Consider the following 24428-nt stretch of genomic DNA (forward strand, 5'->3'; position numbering starts at 1 on the left):
GACAAACTACAGCGCCATCTGGTTTCCCTCTTCAGGCTAGACAAATTTCGTTCTTTGTAGTTTTTTCGTTTGATGCTTATTTTGTGAGATATTTGGCTCGGTCACGATTAATGGACGTAGAGCACACACGAATGGGGAATCATTGTAGCGATGATATGGGCCGAAATCAACTGACATAAAGCCTTTAAAGAATGGTACAGTCATATAGCCTGTAGCCTGGAATGAGGATCTCGGAAATGGCCGCTGATGACCTTGCTGATGACCATGCTGTTTATCGCCCTCTGCCATAAATCATCCTCATCATCGGAAATCCCGATCTTCATCGACTCTTTGTGCGCTACTGCCCCAAGCATCTATGGAAAGTGGTAGAAGGACAACATACCACGAGTATACCACAAGATTTGGAGGACCTCTCCTAATCGTAGAATTTTGTGATCGAAGGGATGCACGCTCTGTAAAGCATGATAGGCGGCTATCTGTGTCACATGCAACGACAGAGTACAATACTGGTGCAGACATGATTTGAAGTACACTCTTAAATGCTGACGAACCCTACAAGTTCCCACATTGACTCAAAGGCATCACAAATTACGAATCCAGCAGGCACAGCATCAACAAGCGTGGACCGTGATGTAAGGAAACATATTGCTGGTCAGATGAATCACACAGCACTAGGCCAATAGTCGTGTCGGTACACGCTGTCATCGAGGCGAACGGGAGATCGAAACTTGCTCTGCACTGTGGTTACAGACCATTGGGGCAGTTTTATGTTATTACTGTGGTAGTAATCGGAGTAGCATCACTGTGGACTATGTGAACATTACTACAGTTCACCTACATTGCTTCATGATTCGTGTATTCAACGATGGCGATGGCATTTTCGAGCAGGGTAACTGTCACCGTCGCCAGGCCAGAATAATGCTACAATGGTTTTAGAAGCCTCACAGTGAACTCACATTGTGGTCTTGTTCACCAAATTCGTCTGATCTGAACCTGACGGAGCACCAGTTCGGCATCCACGAACCACTGACCCATAATTTATGGGAAATGCGTGGCCTACGTGTAGAGATATGGTGCCGCATACATCCAAAAACCCATCAGTGACTTGTCGAATAGATTCCACGCACAGTCATTGTTGTATAACTTTCCACAAATGAACCAAATTGATACTTAGCTACTAAGCTCATCAGTGGATATACGGGGTGAAAAGTATTTAAACCGACAAACTCTGGGAGGTTGTAGGGGACATCAAAACAAATATTTTTCCCTAATGTCATTTCCTCCTATGAGGAGTATTTAAACCGGTAGAGGAAGAGTTCTCTGGCGGCAAATTAATTAAACCAGGAAACACTTTTCCATTTATTTATGACCAAGAGACAACACATTAACACAACCCACTTTCAATTACAGTATTTCAAAAATGACTCCATTGACACGTAAACAAAGGTCAGACCGTCGGATCATATTCTGTCTGACATGGGCAAAAACCCCAGGAGTATCCTGAATTGTTCCTGCTGCTGCTACTATTAGGGCAACCAGATCCTTTTCTGATGCAACAGGAGTAGTCTAAACAAGGCTGCGCATCTCTCCCCACACAAAAAACGCCAGAGGGGGCATATCTGGGGATCGAGCAGGCCATGGTACAGGACCACCTCTGCCAATACACGTTTCTGGGAACCGTCGGTCCAGGAATCGACGCACACGACGACTGAAATGTGCCGGCGCCCCGTCATGTTGGAACCACATGCGTTGTCTTGTAGGGAGCGGGACGTCTTCCAGCAATTCCACATGCTGTATGTAAGTCTGCAGGCTTTTGTGGCCGTCGTCACTGAAGATGAAATCTTCTGGGTTATTAGGTCGCGTCTGCTGTTCTAGCAGTAGTGGACACCAAAAGATCCTGAGGAAGATCCCAGCAGAGGGGTCGAAACGTCGAACATTTTAGAAGAAACATGACGCGGGCCAATAACTCAGAAGATTTTAACTTCAGTTGCACATGCTGCAAGACAGCTTCCTCAAATTGCAGCGTTATTACCGTGCGACGGCGTCTCAGTCCAGGTAATGTGCTAAATGACTCGGTTCACGCAGACTTTGGTACACAGCAGCAAAGGTCGTATGATGCGGAATACGGCGATTAGGATATTGTTGTTGATAAACCCGCTGTGCAGCTCGTCCATTGTGGTGCGCTACGTCGTACGCACCAAGCATATCGGTGTACTCACTCCAGGTGTATCGCTCCATTAGTAAACAGAGACAATGCACCACTACACTGATGGACAGCAGTTGCCTACAACTGAAGAGCGTAATACGCCCTGTAACGACTGAAGATCGTAATAGAGCCTCTAACAACTGAAGAGCGTAATACGGCCTCTACCGGTTTAAATAATCCTCATAGGAAAAAATGACACCGGTTTAAATAATCCTCATAGGAAAAAATGACACTAGGGAAAAATATTTGTTTTAATGTGCAATACAACCTCCCAGAGTGTGTCGGTTTAAATACTTTTCACCCTGTAGATGTAACACTACACTTGGCGTCAAAAAAAAGTAGATTACTGACAAGGGAACCTCCTTATCGCACCCCCCTCAGATTTAGTTATAAGTTAGCACATTCGATAGGCCTTGAAAAACTAAACACAGATCAATCGAGAAAGCAGGAAGAAATTGTGTGGAACTATGAAAAAATAAGCAAAATATACAAACTGAGTAGTCTATGTGAAACATAGGCAACTATAAGGATAACGTAAGCTAAGGAGCGCCGTGGTCTCGTGGTTAGCGTGAGCATCTGCGGCAGGCGAGATCCATGGTTCAAATCCTCCCTCGGGTAAAAATTTTACTTTCTTTATTTTCGCAAAGTTATGATCTGTCCGTTCGTTCATTCACGTCTCTGTTTACTGTAATAAGTTTAGTGTCTGTGTTTTGCGACCGCACCGCAAAACCGTGCGATTAGTAGACGAAAGGACGTGCCTCTCCAATGGGAACCGAAAACATTTGCTCGCAAGGTCATAGGTCAACCGATTCCTCAACAGGAAAACACATCTGATATATTCTATACGACACTGGTGACGGCATGTGCGTCACATGACAGGAATATGTTGTCGACTCACCTAACTTGTACACTTGGCGAATGGGTAAAACTTTTCTTGTGGATGTAATAATCACTCCTAAAAAAGTGATGAAAATATAAGCGTATGTCACATAAACTGAAAATAAAATGTTAAAATTTTCACCCAAGGGAAGGCTTGAACCATGGACTTCTGGTTCCACAACTGCGCACGCTAACCAGGGGACCACAGCAACCGTGTGCTTACCGATCCCTTGTTGTTGCATATCTTCCGCATGGACTACTCAGTTTGTATATTTTGCTTATGTTTTCACAGTTCCATACAACTTATCGCTGTTTTCTCGATTGATCTGTGTTCAGTTTTTCAAGGCCTATCCACTGTGCCAACATATAACTAAATCTGAAGGGGGTGCGATGGGGAGGTTCCCTTGTGAGCAGTAAGTCTTGAATTGTAAAACGGAATGTAGTGAGTGTGTGTGATGAGAGGGTGGTGCTGACCGAGGCGCTTGTTGAGCGTGCGCTCCCGCAGGTCTGGGTCGTCCGGCCGCCCCTGGAACTCGTCCCGGCGCAGCGTCTCGAAGACGGCGTCGGCGCCGCAGACGGCGACGGCGAGGACGCTTCCGGGCAGCACGAGCCCCACCACCGGGCCGTACTGCTCGCGCCAAGCCTCCAGCCGCAGGTGCGGCTTGGCACCAGCCAGGGACAGGACACTGCCCAGCACGGGCAGGCGCGGAGGGCCTGACAACATGACCACGAGTTTCTGTCACCAGTCGCACGTCACACAGTGGTACGATTAAAAGAAAGTTAAAAGTAAAATATTCATTTTCAGGAATTACAAGCAGCTGAGTAAAGGACAGCGTTATGCTGTCCAGAAGGCACCACATCGATTTGAGGCACTCGGGGCTAATTACTGGTATGCCACAACAAGTAACTTTTGCTGAAGAGATAAATGAAGGCTCAAAAAGTTCCATAAATCAGATGATGCACATAAGAGGTAAATTTATTGTATTATAAGGTAATACAGAAATTATGATATTCCTCTCACATGAAACAGAACATTATCAACTACTGCGCATAGGGAATAACAGAATAAGTATGTTGTTATTGTTGTTGTGGTCTTCAGTCCTGAGACTGGTTTGATGCAGCTCTCCACGCTACTCTATCCTGTGCAAGCTTCTTCATCTCCCAGTACTTACTGCAACCTACATTCTTCTGAATCTGCTTAGTGCATTCATCTCTTGGTCTCCCTCTACGATTTTTACCCTCCACGTTGCCCTGAAATGCTAAATTTGTGAACCCTTGATGCCTCACAACATGTCCTACCAACCGATCCCTTCTTCTACTCAAGTTGTGCCACAAACTTCTCTTCTCCCCAATACTATTCAATACTTCCTCATTAGTTATGTGATCTACCCATCTAATCTTCAGCATTCTTCTGTAGCACCACATTTCGGAAGCTTCTATTCTCTTCTTGTCCAAACTATTTATCGTCCATGTTTCACTTCCATAAATGGCTACATTCCATACAAATACTTTCAGAAACGACTTCTTGACACTTAAGTCTATACTTGATGTCAACAAACTTCTCTTCTTCAAAAATGCTTTCCTTGTCATTGCCAGTCTACATTTTATATCCTCTATACTTCGATCATCATCAGTTATTTTGCTCCCCAAATAGCAAAACTCCTTTACTACTTTAAGTGTCTCATTTCCTAATCTAATACCCTCAACATCACCCGACTTAATTCGACTACATTCCATTATCCTCGTTTTACTTTTGTTGATGTTCATCTTATATCCTCCTTTCAAGGCACTGTCCATTCCATTCAACTGCTCTTCCAAGTCCTTTGCTGTCTCTGACAGAATTACAATGTCGTCGGCGAACCTCAAAGTTTTTATTTCTTCTCCATGGATTTTAATACCTAGTCCGAATTTTTCTTTTGTTTCCTTTACTGCTTGCTCAATATACAGATTGAATAACATCGGGGAGAGGCTACAACCCTATCTCACTCCCTTCCCAACCACTGCTTCCCTTTCATACCCCTCGACTCTTATAACTGCCATCTGGTTTCTGTACATAGCCTTTCGCTCCCTGTATTTTACCCCTGCCACCTTTAGAATTTGAAAGAGAGTATTCCAGTCAACATTGTCAAAAGCTTTCTCTAAGTCTACAAATGCTACAAACGTGGGTTTGCCTTTCCTTAATCTTTCTTCTAAGATAAGTCGTAAGGTCAGTATTGCCTCACGTGTTCCAACATTTCTACGGAATACAAACTGATCTTCCCCGAGGTCGTCTTCTACCAGTTTTTCCATTCGTCTGTAAAGAATTCGTGTTAGTAGTTTTCAGCTGTGACTTATTAAACTGATAGTTCAGTAATTTTCACATCTGTCAACACCTGCTTTCTTTGGGATTGGAATTATTATATTCTTCTTGAAGTCTGAGAGTATTTCGCCTATCTCATACATCTTGCTCACCAGATGGTAGAGTTTTGTCAGGACTGGCTCTCCCAAGGCCGTCAGTAGTTCTAATGGAATGTTGTCTACTCCCGGGACCTTGCTTCGACTCAGGTCTTTCAGTGCTCTGTCAAACGCTTCACGCAGTATCGTATCTCCCATTTCATCTTCATCTACATGCTCTTCCATTTCCATAATATTGTCCTCAAGTACATCGCTCCTGTGTAGACCCTCTATATACTCCTTCCACCTTTCTGCTTTCCCATCTTTGCTTAAAACAGGGTTTCCATCTGAGCTTTTGATATTCATATAAGTGGTTCTCTTTTCTCCAAAGGTCCCTTTAATTTTCCTGTAGGCTGTATCTATCTTACCCCTAGTGGGAAAAGCCTCTACATCCTTACATTTGTCCTCTAGCCATGCCTGCTTAGCCATTTTGCACTTCCTGTCGATCTCATTTTTGAGACGTTTGTATTCCTTTTTGCCTGCTTCATTTACTGCATTTTTATATTTTCTCCTTTCATCAATTAAATTCAATATTTCTTCTGTTACCCAAAGATTTCTACTAGTCTTTTTACCTACTTGATCCTCTGCTGTCTTCACTACTTCATTCCTCAGAGCTACCCATTCTTCTTCTACTGTATTTCTTACCTCCATTCCTGTCAATTGCTCCCTTATGCTCTCCCTGAAACTCTGTACGACCTCTGGTTTAGTCAGTTTGTCCAGAACCTGGTTCCTAAATCTCTGTCTTACCATTATATAATCTATCTGATACCTTCTAGTATCTCCAGGATTCTTCCATGTATACAACCTTCTTTTATGCTTCTTGAACCAATTGTTAGCTATGATTAAGTTATGCTCTGTTCAAAATTCTACGAGATGGCTTCCTCTTTCATTTCTTACCAATAATCCATATTCACCTACAATGTTTCCTTCTCTCCCTTTTCCTACTGTCGAATTCCAGTCACCCATGACTATTAAATTTTCGTCTCCCTTCACTACCTGAATAATTTCTTTTATCACATCATACATTTCATCAATTTCTTCATCATCTGCAGAGCTAGTTGGCATATAAAATTGTACTACTGCAGTAAGCATGGGCTTCGTGTCTATCTTGGCCACAATAATGCGTTGACTATGCTGTTTGTAGTAGCTTACCCGCACTCCTATTTTTTTATTCATTATTAAACCTACTCCTGCATTCCCCCGTTTTGATTTTGTATTTATAACCATGTATTCGCCTGACCATAAGTCTTGTTCCTCCTGCTACCGAACTTCGCTACTTCCCACTAGTTATAACTTTAACCTATCCATTTCCTTTTTTAAATTTTCTAACCTACCTGCCCGATTAAGGGATCTGACATTCCACGCTCCGATCCGTAGAACGCCAGTTTTCTTTTTTCTCTTTAGTAGTCCCCGCCCGGAGATCCGAATGGGGGACTATATTACCTTCGGAATATTTTACCCAAGACGACGCCATCATAATTTAACAATGCAGTAAAGCTGCATGCCCTCGGGAAAAATTACGGCCGTAGTTTCCCCTTGCTTTCAGCCTTTCGCAGTACCAGCACAGCAAGGCCGTTTTGGTTAGTGTTACAAGGCCAGATCAGTCAATCATCCAGGCTGTTGCCCCTGCAACTACTGAAAAGGCTGCTGCCCCTCTTCAGGAACCACACGTTTGTCTGGCGTCTCAACAGATACCCCTCCGTTGTGGTTGCACCTACGGTAGGGCTATCTGTATCGCTGAGGCACGCAAGCCTCCCCACCAACGGCAAGGTCCATGGTTCATGGGGAGGGGGGGGGGGAGGGGAGAATAAGTATAAAGAATACATATAATTTTGTGGCTTGCCGTTGCATATCAACAAAGTTCCAGCGCCAACATTTGGCTTTGCTGATCACAATTCACGTTGCTCTTAGCTATTCTAACAAACTGCTATCAATTAATTCAGGATCATTAACTTGACATCTTCAACTTTTGTAGTCCTGTCTTCCTCAGTTGCGTGTAATATTACGGTATAGTGATGGAATGTCTGACAGCAACTGAATAAAACACAATTTTAGTGCCATACGCGTTTCGCCTTTATTTTCTGTAAGGCATCATCAGTGGCCTGGAATATGTACATTTGTTTGCTATTTACTTTACATTTTTGTCACTGTACCTATAGCTTATAAACAGCACACAGCACACAGCACAAAAAATTATATCACACACACACACACACACACACACACACACACACACACGCACACACACACAAATGCATACACGAACAGATCACAGATATGTAAGTCTGCAGATTTTCGGGGCCTTTGTCACGAAAGTTCTAGCAGTAGTGAACACCAAAAGATCCTGAGGAAGATCCCAGCAGAGGGGTCGAAACGTCGAACATTTTAGAAGAAACATGACGCGGCCTAATAACCCAGAAGATTTTAACTTCAGATCACAGATACTTCAATAATTACACTCGAAAGTTTGGCAATAACATTCGATCTTTGGCAAAAACATTTGACAGTCGGCAACAGAAACCAAAGCATTGCATTGAAACAAGCGTTCAGTTCATAGCGCTGTAGAATGTGGGAAAGAAACCGCAAATTGGTGTTCATAAGAAGAAGAAAAACATTAAATGGTTCAAATGGCTCTGAGCAGTATGGAACTTAACATCTGAGGTCATCAGTGCCCTAGAACTTAGAACTACTTAAACCTAACTAACCTAAGGACATCACACACATCCATGCAGAGGCAGGATTCGAACCTGCAACCGTAACGGTCGCGTGGTTCCGGACTGAAGCGCCTAGAACAACACCAAAAATGCAACAGGAGCGTAATATGTAAGAAATTGTCCACGCAACCTGTAACTACAGTCCAAAACATTACTACTTAATAGGAAATACCAACCACCAGAACTGTTTATAACCTACAGGTACAGTGACAAAAATGTAAATTAAATAGTAAACATATGTACATATTGCAGGCCACTGATGATGCCATGCAGAAAATAAAGGCGAAACGCGCATGACACTAAAATTGTGTTTTATTCAGTTGCTGTCAGACGGTCGATAAGTAAAAATTATCAATATACCGTAATATCATTAACTTACTCTGTGGCTTCGTGCTGAGTCACGGATAAATAATATCAACGATGGACCGCAGGTACAGTGAGTCCTCAAAGTCTCTTCGAAATGGCGGCCTCGTGTATCTCGCTTTGCAGAGCGCTTAAGGTTGGCAGCACATTTAAGTCTGGCCTGCCCATGTGGAGTAGCCACACGGTTTAAGGCGCCTTGCCACGGTTCCGAGCGGTTCCGCCGTCGAAGGTTCGAGTCCTCCCTCGGGCATGGGTGTGTGTGTGTGTGTGTTGTCCTTAGCGTAAGTTAGTTTAAGTTAGATTAAGTAATGTGTAAGCCTAGGGACCGATGACCTCATCAGTTACGTCCCAAAGGAATGTACCACAAAATTAAGTCTCGCCTGCACGAGTTCCGTGAACCTGCAGGCGGTAGGGTGCTGGCAGTCGTGTCACGGGTGTGTTGTAGCTGGTAGGTTTCTTATTGGCGAATTCCTGTGTAAGCTGAGTGTATTGAGAATGATTACTATGGGAAAGAGAGCATTTTTAGTAGCAGGGAACTTCACAGAGCATGTGAGGTGGCAGTATTTTCCAGGTCGTGACACTGTATGTGATTCAACTTGCAAATTCCAAACAACAGGTTCAGTTCATGATGCAACATGAACTGGTGGGCCCACACTCTTAACAAAACGGAAGCTTGACGGCATTTTAGACATCATGTTGTGCAGTCCAACAAAATCAGTGAGGAGATTATCGCAAGAGGCTAAAGTCTCTCGTACAGCAGCACGTAAGGCCATAATCAAAGAACCATGTCCGTATAAAATTAGTGCTGTGCAACAGTTACATTGTGTGGACCATGTGAAGCGAATAGCTTATTGTGAACGGTTTGAGCCATCTGTTGCTGGCATGGAGTTGCTGTTTTAGATCGAAGCTTTTTCGCTGATGAGGCTTGGTTCCACCTACCTGGCTACATTAGTTCCTAAGCTTCACGAATTTGGTCGTCAGAAAATCCACATGCCTGAAGAGAAACGCCACTGCCTGCCGAGGAAATTGGAGTGTGGCCAGCGATAACGTGAGCGACGATTATAGTACTGATCTTTTTCGATACCACCGTCACTTCCGATGTGTATTGTTCCCATATAATTTATCCATTTACTGCCCTACTGAAAAAAATGACCTCAGTAATTCATTTTTCCAACAAGACAATGCTACTGCTTATGCGGCATACCAGTCCCTGCGACTTTTAGATGTAATATTTGGAGACAAAAAAATTACGAAAAGTGTCTGACCCCTGCACTCACCGGGTCTGTCTCCACCCGAATATTTCTTTTGGGATGTGGCTAAAAATTCTTGTATCAAAATAACCTAAATACAATATATGAACTGAAGACAGCGATAATTTATTACCTGTATTCGATTACATGTGAAAAATTGGTAAAGGTGTTCACAAATAAATGTGAATGTGCTGAACTATATCTTCAAGAAAGAGAAAAACAATTCTAGCACCTATTGTGATATTGGTGAGTATAGTGTATTTAAATGTACGGGTATGGATACAACCTCATCAATCCATGATCACTGATTGAGCAGGGGACCGTTCAAACTGGTGGAGGCTCTGTAATGATGTTGGGAGTGTTCTGTTGGAGTGATATGGGACCCCTGAAACGTCTAGATACGACACTGATACGTGACACTTTTGTAAGCATGCTGCCTGATCACCTGCAACCATTCACGTCCACTACGGATTCCGACGGACTAGGGTAATTCCAGCAGGACAATGCGACACCCCACACTTCCAGAATTGCTACAGAGTGGCTCTAGGAACACTCTTCTGAGTTTAAACACTTCCGCTGCTCACCAAACTCCCCAGAAATGACATTATTGAGCATATCTGGAAAGCCTTGCAACGTGCTGTTCAGAAGAGATCTCGACCCCGGCATACTCTTACGGGTTTATGGACAGCCCTGCAGGATTCATGGTGTCATTTCCCTCCAGCACTATTTCATACACTAATCAAGTCGTTGCCACGTCGTGTTGCGGCACTTCTGCGTGCTCGCGGTGACCCTACGTAATATTAGGCAGATGTATCAGTTTGTTTCGCTCTTCAGTGTGTTATTTACTTCAAATGGAACATGTGACACCTGGACCTAGTATAGTTTGAATAATTGTAGGCAGTAGCAAATTCGTGATTGCTATTATTGTAATATGAGATTTAAATTTGGCTCAATTGTTAGCATGGTGACCCAGAAACTAATCTACCGGAGACTCATATCGAGGCTGAAAACTTTACTCACCACAGAAAATGGACAACACTGTTAGTTACACAACATATGAAATTATAAACACTAGTATTTAAAAAATCTTTGAACTAAATACCTTATGTCTTATTAATTGTACTTTAATGAATCTTTAACTGCATATTTATGCAAACTATGTGGAATATTTCAAACTTATGCTCACTAAACAATTACGCGATTTACAACTCGACAAAATTTACTAACTTTTGTGACAGAAGATAATTGCTTTTCAGTTAAGTGAAATAGGATACCCGGATGTATCGTAGCACTTGGCGTGGAAACTGTCTAGGTAAATGACTAATGATTAAACACGGTGGCTCAACACAAAGTTTACAGAGCACAAACTTGTTACTGAAAACAAAACCACATAATTGGACCATGCAGTTATGCAGCAATTATATAGTGGTGGCAGCGTCATTCCTGTGGTATTTAAAAAATCCACTACTCTTCCTGTGCAACAAGTTCTGAGAATTCTCTTCTTAACGTCGGAGTTTCATAACACAGAGCTAATCAGAGTATGCCATGAATAACAAGCAGCATTACTTCCGCGTACGAGACCACATCATATACTCTTGCAGTTCTTCTCGCCTCTTTCAGTTCACAAGATGCGCTCCCTTAGCCTGCTAGCAATCGACTGACTGTCCACCTCCGGCAGCTGAGTGGTCAGCGCGACAGGATGTCAATCCTAAGGGCCCGTGTTCGATTCCCGGCTGGGTCGGAGATTTCCTCCGCTCAGGGATTGGGTGTTGTGTTGTCCTAATCATCATCATTTCATTGCCATCGACGCGCAAATCGCCGAAGTGGCGTCAAATCGTCTACCGTCTACCCGACGGGAGGCCCTAGTCACACGACATTTAGATTTATTTACCGACTGACTGACTCAAGCCATATAGGAGCCCTGCAATTCGACCACCACATCCACCGTTTCTGTTCCTGCCTAGGCAGTTGCGTTGCGGAGAGACTTCCCTCTGAGTTTCAATGATTAACAAACCTACTTTTCCTAAGTATAGCCCAGTATTACAAATAAATTTTTAGCTATTTACATTCTTTTACAGCACATTACTTTTGATTATACATCCGTAGATCAATTATAATTACATATATTATCATAATTAATGAATAAAACTATCACATGGATGTTACATCAAAGAGCATAATTATATGGAAGTCACATTAAGTAAAACCAGGCAATGAAGTTAGATAAGAACATTAAAGGTAATATCGATAATTGTGTTACATCCCTGCCCCCTCACCGCTCCAGGGACTTACTTCTCGCCCAGGAAAAGCTAAGAGAGAGAGGGGGGGGGGGAAGGGTAAAATGGTGACATGGCTTTCTGACTTGATAAGTTCTTAACGATCGCTGATCGTCTGCCGAGCGTGTAATTGCTTACGTTCTAACATTCTGCGTGGTGTCTGATGTTCTAAGTCGTGTCTCCCTACCACTTTCGCGCAACGACGCTCTGAGCGTGTTTTTTAGGGAATTGACTAGTTTGAATCTGGGACCTGTTGCTGGTAAGGAGACGCCAAACCACACATGACATGTAGAGTTCAGAAGAGTTCAGTGAGACTAGCGATGATATAACCAAATACTTAATGATTTCAGCGTCAGCTCCACTGCACTCCCTGTAAAAGAATCTTAATACTAACTAAATTTAGTGGAAGGGGTTCAAGGCTTTCCTATCTTTAGTTAGCTGGTAAAATAACGTCGAAAAAGCAGTTAAGTTTACCATTGGAAATTTTATTCTACTCACAAAACATTGTTTATAAATTGCACTACTGGTAAAAGGAAATGTTTTAATACAGGATGATAAAAACCAACTGCGTTCAACCAAAATGTGAACGAATATTCCCTGAATGGGTTTCCAAGTTCTAAAATTGATCAAAGGATGACCTATGACATATCACATCTATAATCTAGGTTTAAATTAAGTTTGACAAAAGAGAAAAGTATTAAAATGGTCTACAGTGACCCTCCATTATCTTTAATTACTTATCTAACTTGTCGTAAATTACAATGGCTGATGTGGCTTCTCAATTACTATATAACAGAAAAATCATCGCGTTTCAGATTTTTACTTCAAGTGGAAAATGTGAACAATTTAATTGACGATCGACACTAGTATTAGGCAAAAAGGGGGTGTAACAGATGAGACTTCTGCAGTTCTGAGTGAAGCTTTATGCGCTGTTATGCGGCATCGCGTGCGTTCATTACCTTGTCGTTGGTTAGGCAGTGTCAGGGGGCGTCGGGCGACGCAGCTCTATCCAGCTCGCCGTCTCGGAATCAGCTCCTCCCTAACTTCTCGTTACTACAATTTACCGAAGTTGGTTTAAAAAAAACTATCTTGTTGTGTTTTCATCTGACCAATCAGGGTCTCAATGTTAACCTTAAGCTTCGCCTACAATTACTCTGTCTATCCAATGAGAAACGTTATACTTATCATGGTGGGGCAATGTTTTTAAGGTTTGCAACGTAACAGAGACGCGAAAAAGTCTCACGCTAAAACTTGCAGCTGGTGTGGCCCTTTTAGTGTTATCGTAAGATCTATACTGTTCTTCTGGAGGGCTCTATCTTTTAACATGGGTTGGGGGGGTGGTCCTGTCGGTTAGCTGGCGACGTGGGTGTCCGTCCCTTATCGTAGGGCCTTCAAGCTTAACACGGTTCTGCTCGCGGCTTCTGTTCTCGTTTCTCCCCTCGGAACTGCGTTTGTCTCACGGTGGGAAGGTATGACATGCATTTAGGCATTCTTGTGTTAGTCTGTGGTATTCCATTTGCTCACTCGTTACGCGTATTACTTTGGTTAGTTTAATGTCACGATTTATTCGAAGCTATGTGACATACTACTGGATTTGCATTTCATGTCAGGGTTTTCATGGAAGGTGTTGGATTTGCCTGACACTTTACATATCACCACCCTTCGAACTTAATTTTTGCACTGAAGTTAGGCAATGATTGAATCGTTGTCTAAGCCAGTCAAAAATTATTCCTTTACCTAAATTTTGTTGCCTACTGTTCAGCCATGTTATTCTGGTTCTACGCTAGTTTGTATTACTAATTTATATTTTTATAGTCTTCCACATTATTCTCAAAAATATGTTTATATTGACAAGAGAAGAATATTTTTATATTATTATTATTATTATTAATTTTTAATTATGTTCTTTCTTTAGTTAAGTGCGAAGTTTGTTTTTTAAGAAGTTTGTTATCGAAAGTGAGGAGTCTTTCACATCGATTTTCTTAGAAATATTTTTTTTTATAAATGTAGTAATTAAGTAAAATCTATTCCTAACACATTTTCTAAATATCATGTACAAGTAAAATGTTTTTTTTTTCTAGACACTCATTTCAACATTGTTACACTAACAAATAAGAATTATTTCCAAGAATTGCTTTGACAAAGAAATATATATACACAAGTATTGAGATATTATCCTAACAAATCGTACAAATGTTTAAAAAAAAGGGAAAACATCCAACAAGATAATTTTTTATTCTTTATTTTTATAAGGAGAAAATAAGTAAAATATAGTTATTCTTTTATTTTTATGAGGAGAATATAAGTGGCATATAGTTTTAGTGTTTATTATGCCTTACTTTTGTTCTTTATATACTGTCCATTTCAGAACTAATGACTTATTTTTATCGATAGCCTATTTTTTACTTAAGTCCTTAGTCAATGACTGTTATTTTGTAGTTTATTAACTGTCTGGTGTGCTTAACGTATTTAGTTTTTCACACGTTTCTTTTGCACAATTCTACATCACATAATTTGTTTTCACACATTCACACAATCCTATGAATGTTTAAGCATGAGGTTGGCGAATGTTTTTGCACGAAGGTGATGGACTTGAGCGAGGTGGATGTGGGCAAGTATTTGATGTACAGCTTCGTTCGTCATTCCTTGTTGGCTTTGTAACAGTGTGTTGCTGTTGAAGAGGTCCCATAATGGAATGGAGCTGTGAGTCAGAATCTCGTGGTTTACTGGCTTTGTATGCTTGAAAGTCATCGTTATGTGTCGCTGAAAGCGGTCGTTTTTCGTTGTAATACTTCGCAGATTATACAATAGGATAGGGATTTGGGAAGGTATGTCGTCTATTCATCTTCTTTCTTGGTCTCAATCTTGCGAATCTTCAACTTCTTGTGGTGTCACCGGCAGACACCACACTTGCTAGGTGGTAGCCTTTAAATCGGCCTCGGTCTGTTAGTATACGTCGGACTCGCGTGTCGGCACTATCAGTGACTGCAGACCGAGCGCCGCCACACAGCAGGTCTAGAGAGACTTCCTAGCACTCGCCCCAGTGGTACAACCGACTTTGCTAGCGATGGTTCACTGACAAAATACGCTCTCATTTGCCGAGACGATAGTTAGCATAGCGTTCAGCTACGTCATTTGCTACGACCTAGCAAGGCGCCATTTCCAGTTACTATTGATGCTGTAAAACATGTACCATCAAGAGCGATGTTCACCATTTATGGATTAAAGTTAAGTATTCCAGCAGGTAAGTACGTTTTTTTTGCTAGTCTATTTCCTTATCCTGTTCCAGACCTCACGCCAGCCTGCATGAGTTAAAACGCGTGCCTTTCGGCTTCCTCTCAAAACCGGGTGGGCTCTCTTGCCAATCCACAACATTTGGCGACGAGGCCACACCGCGTTCGTAACTATACTGCCCTGATTTACTTGTGTAATGGCTTCGCCACCATCTCCAGATGTACTGTCCGAATTTTATCACTTACAGAATCAGCAGACGCAGGCCTTACTGGATGCCCTTGGAAAGTTCGTCCAGGGTCAACGTGCAATACAAAACGATGCGCCAACCGCCGCTCCACCACTAACACAGCCACAACACGTAGTTGCACCAACTTTGCGTCCTTTTGATGCTGCACTGCAAAGCTGGACGGAGTGGTCACGCCAATTTGGATTCCATCTCGCCGCCTACAGAATTCAAGTTAATGAGCGGCAGCCTTTTCTCCTTTCCTCCATTGGGGTACAAACATACCGTGTGAAAGTCAAATTATTTCCCCGACGCGACATAGCAACTCTGTCCTATGACGAAATTTTGCCTGCATTAGATACATATTTCAAAGAATCAGACAATGTAGTTGCGAAAAGGTATACCTTCTTTCGTACAAAACGTACGGCAGGTCAGACTAATCGGCAGTGGGTTGCAACCTTGCAAGGCCTTACTAGGGATTGTGCTTTTGAGTGTCAATGTGGACTCGCTTATTCAGATACAATGGTACGTGATGCAATTGCACAGAACGTTTCTGATGTTCGTATACGGGAACAGATTTTGAAACTAGCCAATCCCTTCCTTCAACAAGTGATGGACATATTGGATCGGCAGGACACACTTGACTTTGCTCAGGAATCATTTGAAACTTTGCCACCCGCGTGTCAGGTTAACCGGCCCGCCGGGCGAGCTGCACAGAACAGTAAACAGTCCTTGTGCCTGGCCGCGCCAAGGCCGCCAAACTCTCAGCCACGTGTACCGCGCAGGAAAGCAAAAGCAGTGCTAAAATCATGCCTGCGGTGTGCTACTAGACACTCGCGTGAGAATTGCCCGTCACGCCAAGCTATTTGCTTTTACTGTAATACAAAAGGACACATTCAGAGTGTTTGCCAGAAAAAGCTCAGATCGGACACTCACAACCATTCCAGGCCCTTTGCTTCGCGCCGGAATCGGAATCGAACCAAGGGTACTCAGGCTCGCGACACTTCGCCTATGGAAATTCATGTAGTTCATGCCACTCCGCCCAGTGCCACTCTCTCTAACAGTGACTGTGTTTGTCCCACACCTAGTGTGCGTCGACATCGCCGGAACTCTAGTCAAGTCACAAGTGATTTTGTACCAGCGTCAGTTCACGTTGCACGAGACAGTCACTCTTGTCGTCAGCAGGACAATAAACTTTTTGTGGACTTGGACATTAACGACAAAGTGATACCGTTCCAGCTCGATACTGGGGCTGCAGTTTCACTGATCAATCAAGACACGTACAAACAGCTGGGCAAACCTCCGTTGCGTGCCACAAAGGTTAAGTTAAGTACCTATTTAGGTCACGAGCTCCCTGTGTTAGGACAGTGCAACCTTCTTGCAACATACAAGGGACAAACAAAATTTGTGTCATTTTACGTCCTTCGTTCTTCTTCTGCAGTGAACTTGTTTGGTTTCGATTTATTTCAGTTGTTTAACTTGTCTATAGTAAATCAGGTCCTATCAGTGTTTCTCGACTATGTGCCGAATTTGCAGACATTTTTGCACCGGGCCTCGGTTGCGCTAAAAACTGTAAAGCACATTTGGAACTGAAAGCAAACACGCAACCGAAATTTTTCAGAGCGCGCAATGTTCCCCACGCACTGCATGATGCGGTCGCAGAAACATTACACGATTTGGAATCACAAGGTGTAATTGAACGTGTGCAGGCTTCTCTCTGGGCATCACCCTTAGTAATTTTGCAAAAACCTTCCAGAAAATTGAGACTTTGTGTGGACTTCAAGGCAACAGTGAATCCACAACTAGTGACTGCAACTTTTCCTTTACCCCACCCGGAAGATGTTTTTGACAAACTGTGCCCAGGTAAATATTTTTCGAAGTTGGACCTAGCAGATGCGTACTTGCAAATACCGGTGGACGAAGAATCCCAGCACGTTTTGGTGGTTAACACGCATCTTGGTTCTATCGATTCAAACGACTGCCATTCGGGTGTGCATCCGCCCCTGCATTGTTTCAGCAATATCTACAAACTGTTTGTGCGTCGGTCCCTACTGCAGCAAACTATCTGGAGGATATTGTGATCTCCGGAAAGACGGAAGAAGAACATTTAGCCAATCTCAGAACATTATTTCAGGTCTTGCGACAAAATGGTCTTCACTTGCGGAAGGACAAATGTGTGTTTTTGCTCGTGACTTACCTTATCTGGGACATGTACTCAATGCCCAAGGCATACATCCCAGTCCAGAGCACCTCCGTGCCATACAAGACTTGCCTTCGCCGCAGAATTTCAAGGAGCTACAGAGTGTGCTGGGAAAAATAAATTACCATCATAAATATATCCCCCACGCCTCTTCCATTTCAGCTCTGCTTCATCGCTTACGCCGTAAAGGTGTTCCATTCGTCTGGACGACGGAATGCGAACGCGCCTTTCGCCAGTTGAAATCGGCATTGCTTTCCAATACTTGCCTTACGCCATTCGATCCCCGGACGCCCCTTTTGTTGATGGTGGATGCATCGGATTTCGGGATCGGTGCTGTGCTTGCGCACAAAGATGGATTGCACGATCGCCCTATTGCCTTTTCGTCCAAATTGCTCTCGTCTGCGCAAAGAAATTATTCACAGATCGAGAAAGAAGCATTGGCTCTCGTATTTGGTGTTACAAAGTTTGATGATTTCTTGTACGGTCGTCATTTTACCATCATCACCGACCACAAACCTTTTACATCGCTTTTTCATCCGACCAAGCCTGTACCTCCACGTACAGCGCAGAAATTCATTCGCTGGTCCATTTTCCTCTCGCAGTACCACTACGATATCTTGTATCGGTCCACTGCTAAGCACGGAAACGCCGATGCGTTGTCCCATGTGCCTGTTGCTGAGGATAGAGCATTCGATTCCTCCGAACTTGCTTGCATGTTCATTGGTTCGGAAACCGATGACGTGGTCGAATCGTTTCCGATTGATTTTCGTCGTGTAGCTACAGCCACAGCTGCCGATCCTGTCCTTGCTACCGTTCTGCGTTTTGTTGCTACTAAATGGCCCTTGTCAAAGTCACGGATCAGGGACCCGTTGGTTCGCCGATTTTTTGCTCACAAGGAGAGACCTTTTGTACGACGTGGTGTTTTGCTGTTGTGTTCTGATAATGATCAGTCCAGGGTCGTGGTCCCACATTCGTTACAGTCCTCTGTCTTACAGCTTCTCCACCAAGGACATTGGGGTATAGTGAGAACGAAACAACTTGCTCGTCAGCACTGTACTTGGTTCGGAATCGATGCCGCTATTACGAATATGTGCTCTTCTTGCATGGTGTGTGCCGAACAACAATCAGCACCACCGCGGAAATTCTTTGCATGGCCAAAAGCCATGGAATGCTCGATGGTTGGTTGTGGTACATTCATTCAGTAATTTTCCTTTTGTTGTCCGGATGTCTTCCACGATGTCATCTGCCACCATCCAAGAGTTATCTGCTATCTTTTCCATTGAAGGTCTTCCACAGACTATTGTTTCCGACAATGGCCCACAATTCGTGTCTGCAGAATTTCAGTCATTCTGCAAAGCCAATGGTATTCACCATCTGACGTCCGCGCCGTTTTCGCCACAGTCAAACGGTGCCGCTGAACGTTTGGTCAGGACTTTCAAGTCACAGATGTTGAAGTTGAAAGAGTCGCATTCTCGGGAGGACGCGTTATTGCTCTTTTTGTCCTCGAATCGCTCTCAGCCCCGAGATAGTCGGTCGCCAGCTGAGTTGCTCCACGGTCGCCCTCCTTGAACCTTGATGTCTTTGCTACATCCGCCGCATCAGGTTCCTGTGCAGCGGCAGACACCTGCTTTTGCCCCAGGCGACGTTGTCTACTACGGCAAATATCGAGGTTCACGGCGTTAGCTCGAAGGGCACATTCTTCACTGCCTCGGCCGCGTGATGTATCTGGTTTTGGGGGCCTCTGGTGAGGTGCGTCGGCATCTCAATCAGCTGCGCCTCTGTCGTCGCACGGGATCTGCCGCTCCCTGTCTGCTTTCAGCGACGGAGCCGTCCAGTCAGTGCCCTGGGGAGCCATCTACTGGCTCGCCTCAGCCCCAGGTGTTACTGACGCTGCCTTCCATTTTGCCCCATGGCGACGCGCCGCCTATAACACTCCTGTCTGCTACTGCTATACCATAACCTCAAAACTGGAGGCAATTTGCAAAACAGAATTATTTTGTTGGAGTAATAATGGTATAATGCAACAGAGCAGTGTTACCCCCTGAGAGGAATTTTGTTATGTTGACCGTGTTATACCTAACGGAGGTGGCTTATCGGGAGTGAAAGTCAAAATTACGTAAATATTTGAACAGTAACAAACAAAATTTTGCCTATCTGCACTGTTTAACTGATAAAGAAAACGGTCGCCAGCCTAACTAGGCAAGAGAATGATTAACATTCTCGTTCAAGAAAATAGTTATTAGCAACTTTAATGGATAAACACAACCTATACTTTGTCACACGCGAGTGCAGTGAACTCTGACACATACATATGTTTACGGTAAGATTGAAACTAACAGAGCAGCAGAAACTATTTGCAAAATTATAAGAGACACCAAAACACACTATTACTTTCAATGTAAGATACTGACTCACCTTCTGCGATTTACAACAAGCATTAAAGTGATCATTTACTAAGCAAAACTTTATAAGCCTCAGTCTTAAGAATTTTTAATTTGAAGTTGGCAACAACACATTAATAAGCAGTTTTACTAGGAAAATTATTTTCAACAAGCATCACTAACTTTAACTCAATCTCTTGCCACATTAACTTTAACTTTCTTTTTACTATGTTGAAGAGGCATTAATTAACAAAATACTGGGCTTTAATGTTCTTTTAGTAAGGACACTCGGATATCACTTTAGCTCAAAAGGAGAGGAACCTGAGAGGTGTTATGATGAGGAGAAAAATCAAGGTAGGTACATAAATTCAGATACAAATTACCTTATATTTGAGCACACTAACACATCCATTAAGCTGATCCTTCACTGTACATCATTGTAGTATTCCGATGTAATGATTGCGCAATGTGGTGGCAACTGCATGTTGTTAGGTGGAATTGCAGGTAGAATTGCTGGACTCTGTCATTTCTTCGTGGCGATGATTGATACCAATCCCAGAATATTTCCAGCTATTTATCCATTCTTCCGAGGCATTGGAAAGTGGCAGGAAAAGCCTCTCTCGGAACCAGCACAATATGCATCTTTTACATGGCAGTGCACAGACTCGTAGCTCGTCTCCGAGTCGTAGCTCGTCTCCGACTCGTAGCTTGTCCCCGACTGACTATCAGTTCCACCTTTTCTACGTAGGCCAACCACAATTTGCGCGCGCTACACAGTTCCGTTCCCGAGGGGAACCACTACACCTTTTACATGCAAACTAACTAAGAACCCTAAGTGAGGATCAGCAATTTACATAACAGCAACCAAATACATTAAATAAAACAGAACATTTTCACATATTGACACTTCTACAAAAAATTATTCACACAAAATTACAATCATATACAGTAAGTTTTGTGCCCTCCAAATGGGACAAAGAATTTAAATTACAGATACACTACTTTGCATAGAATCAAATCACGACATCAAAGGTTTGATGAAGAAAAGAGTATACAATTTTGTGTTATCTGTTCAATCAAACACATTTATAGATACTCAATGTCATAAAACAAAAGCAAAATAAATCTGTACAGCAGAAGAGGTATGGTGTTACATGCCGCCGCCGCCGCCGCCTGTTCTCCCGCCGGCGACGCCCACAGTGGATGTGTCGCTGCAACCGCCGGGCGCCTCCCTGGGTCACACGCTGCCGATCACTTCCCGTGACCAGTTGTCCTCCGCCATGGAACTCTTGCCCGCTCCGGACCATATGTTGTCTTCGCCCATCGGGTGCCCCGGCCCTATGGAGGTCGACCCTTCGGCCCCTCCTGTCTCTCTACGGGTGCATACACCGCATGTTGGCGTGCACCCTGGAGCAGGTTTTCAGGCGTTTCCTAGCTCCCCTCGGTCCGAATGGCAGGGTGTGGGTGGCACAGCGTCGCCTGCTGTTAGACTCCCCACCTCGTCGCATACGTCAACATGGGGTCCTCCCCACGGCGGGCAGAAGCCTTATGCCACAACCGTGCGCCTTTTGCGGGGGAGGAATGTGGTGTCACTGCCAGACACCACACTTGCTAGGTGGTGGCCTTTAAATCGGCTGCGGTCCATTAGAATACGTCGGACCCGCGTGTCGCCACTGTCAGTGATTGCAGAGCGAGCGCCGCCACACGGCAGGTCTAGAGAGACTTCCTAGCACTCGCCCCAGTGGTACAACCAACTTTGCTAGCGACAGTTCACTGACAAAATACGCTGTCATTTGCCAAGACGATAGTTAGCATAGCGTTCAGCTACGTCATTTGCTACGACCTAGGAAGGCGCCATTACCAGTTACTATTGATGCTGTAAAACATGTACCACCAAGAGCGATGTTCACCATTTATGGATTAAAATTAAGTATTCTAGCAGCTATGTACGTTTTTTTTGCTGGTCTAATTTCCTTGTCCTGTTCCAGACCTCACGCCAGCCTGTGTGAGCTAAAATGCGTGACTTTCGGTTACCTCTCAAAACCGGGTTGGCTCTCTTGCCAATCCACAACACTTCTGTTCTTCCTGCTTTTTCTCTGCTTCTTACTTGCTTCTTGGTTCTTCTCTGGGCAGGATATGGAAATATTTATTGATAACTAGTCGCTTTGAAGTTCTCCTCTTAGTAACAGTTTGATAAATTGTTTGGGTGTGTCATTTTTACTTTGTGGAAGTTTTCTTCAGTTTTGTTCATCAGTGTGCTGTTTAATAGCAGTAGTGTGGCTTTTACACCTTTTTTTTTGCCAGTCGTGGCTTGCCCAAGCGGTCTTCTCGTCGGGCTGTTTTTTGCTCGCTCCACTGAGTCAGTGCATTCCAAGACCCTTCTGGTGTTCAGTGTCCTGTCGTGTCCCTGCAGGGTTCCACCACTCTGTGGTTCCGTGTTCTGTCCCAGCAGGGTTCCGCTTAGCGGGCAGATTTACTGCCCACTTTTGATACAATCGCCTTCTGTAGGTCTTGCTGTCCTTTCCCTTCTATCGACGCTTCTGCCTTGTAGGAATCGTGTCTTGCTAATTACGTCCTTTTCTTTCTTGATACTTCTCTCGTTGCAACTTGTGAGTCGTTGCATCTCGTCCTTGCTGGAGTTTTTACTATGGTTCTTACAAAAAGTTTTACTTATAATCATCTAACATATGTCTAGTACCTACATTGTTTTACGCCTTCTTAAAAGCTTTACACATTTCTGCGCCCTTTCCTTGTTACAATTCTAAGATATTTTGAGTCTTAATTTCTACAAGAATCCTCAAATTCCTTTTTTATTTTTGTGTAGTGTCGTGGTGCATAGCATTTTAGTATTTCATGCTGTTAGACTATCTACGCTTTATCCCTTCACCTTAATCTATGGTGCTATTGGTGTTTTTTTTTATTGAAACTACTTTCTTTTTCCCACCTTCCTCTCTCTTCATTCTTCTCTCTCCTAACGATCTTCTGCAACATAATCTTGAAATATTGTGCTGATTATTTACCAGTAATAAAATTAATCTTCAAACTCGTACTGAAAGTGTTTAATACTGCCAGTCTTAGGTAAAAATACCTCTGCTTTATCTCATAAAAAACCCTCTAATTCTCTTTTACTGTGTTCCAAAATACCTTGAACTTCTTGCAATTTTTCGTCGATTCTTTATGGACTTCTAACATGAGTTGAGGCGATTCCCCCTGTTGTGCATACCATTCTAATTCTTCATCCTCTTTATCTCGCATCATTCTTAATTGTTTGTTTATAACTGGTATTTCTTCTAATTTTAACTTGTGCTAAAAGAGAAGTGTGACATTCCCGAATGTTATGCTACCTTTCCCCATATCTATTACCGCTCATCCCTCATTTAAAAAATCTGCACCTATAATCAAATCTACAGTTAGTTTAGGTATAATCATGAAGTTGGCTTCGATCTTTTGACCTTGGCATGAAAGAGTTAACTTTGTTTGTTTCATAACTTCCGCAGCATTGTTTCTAACAGGACCTCTTACTTTAACCTTACGCGTTTTCAGAACTGGCAATTCCTCATTGGCATTACACTGCATGAATAAATTTTCTGAGATCACAGTCAGTTCACTTCCGCTATCAATTACAACATTGACTGGGATATGCTTTACCATGGCCTTCACAACTGGTTGAATTTGAAAGTGTTGGTTCTATTCTTCTTCTTCTTGCATCAACGAATCCTCCACTGAATCATACATGAGACTTTTTAGGAATTGCACTTGTGAATTCGAACTTTCTGTAGGATAAGCTTCGACTGCTACTTCTCTCTTTTATTTCCTCTTCTCTATTTCTTCCTTCATTTACACTTTCTTCAACATCCTCTACTTTTTCCTCATCCTCGTCTATCTTCTCCTTCTTCGTCGCTACTTCCACATAATCGCATCTAAATGCTCTAATTATCGCTTCATAACTTCCTTCATTATATACGTTGGGTTGTGTGCCCACTAGTAACTTATTTTCAACTTCTGTCGACTGCGCATTACCCTCATTGAATTCGCTTTCCCTGGTTTCCATCTCAAATAGCTCTGCAATACTCAATACTTCGTCCTTTCCTCCTACATTCGTTGTGCAAGCCTCTGGTAATTCATCTTCCTCATCAGTATTCTCCCAATTAATTTCGTCCCAACACGATATTGTTATTTTCCTGTCTTCGTTTTCATCTGGTCCCTGCGGTTTTGTTTCTTCCTTCTTCTCTTCTCGTGATGAGGTATTTACTTCTCTGTTCAAGGTGC

At 43.1% G+C, this 24428-nt stretch overlaps 1 protein-coding gene across 2 annotated transcripts in view; it reads right to left on the bottom strand.

Annotated features, from left to right (window-relative positions):
* The window catches only part of LOC126191288 (methyl farnesoate epoxidase-like), a 184985-nt gene that overhangs the window by 76016 nt on the left and 84541 nt on the right, over positions 1-24428 (bottom strand). For both annotated transcript variants that reach the window (XM_049932102.1, XM_049932101.1), the window contains exon 3: positions 3560-3799. In XM_049932102.1, coding sequence (XP_049788059.1) covers positions 3560-3799 — 240 coding nt within the window. The remainder of the gene's footprint in view (positions 1-3559; positions 3800-24428) is intronic.

This window comes from Schistocerca cancellata, chromosome 6 (genome assembly GCF_023864275.1).
Source record: "Schistocerca cancellata isolate TAMUIC-IGC-003103 chromosome 6, iqSchCanc2.1, whole genome shotgun sequence".
Lineage (NCBI taxonomy): Eukaryota > Metazoa > Arthropoda > Insecta > Orthoptera > Acrididae > Schistocerca > Schistocerca cancellata.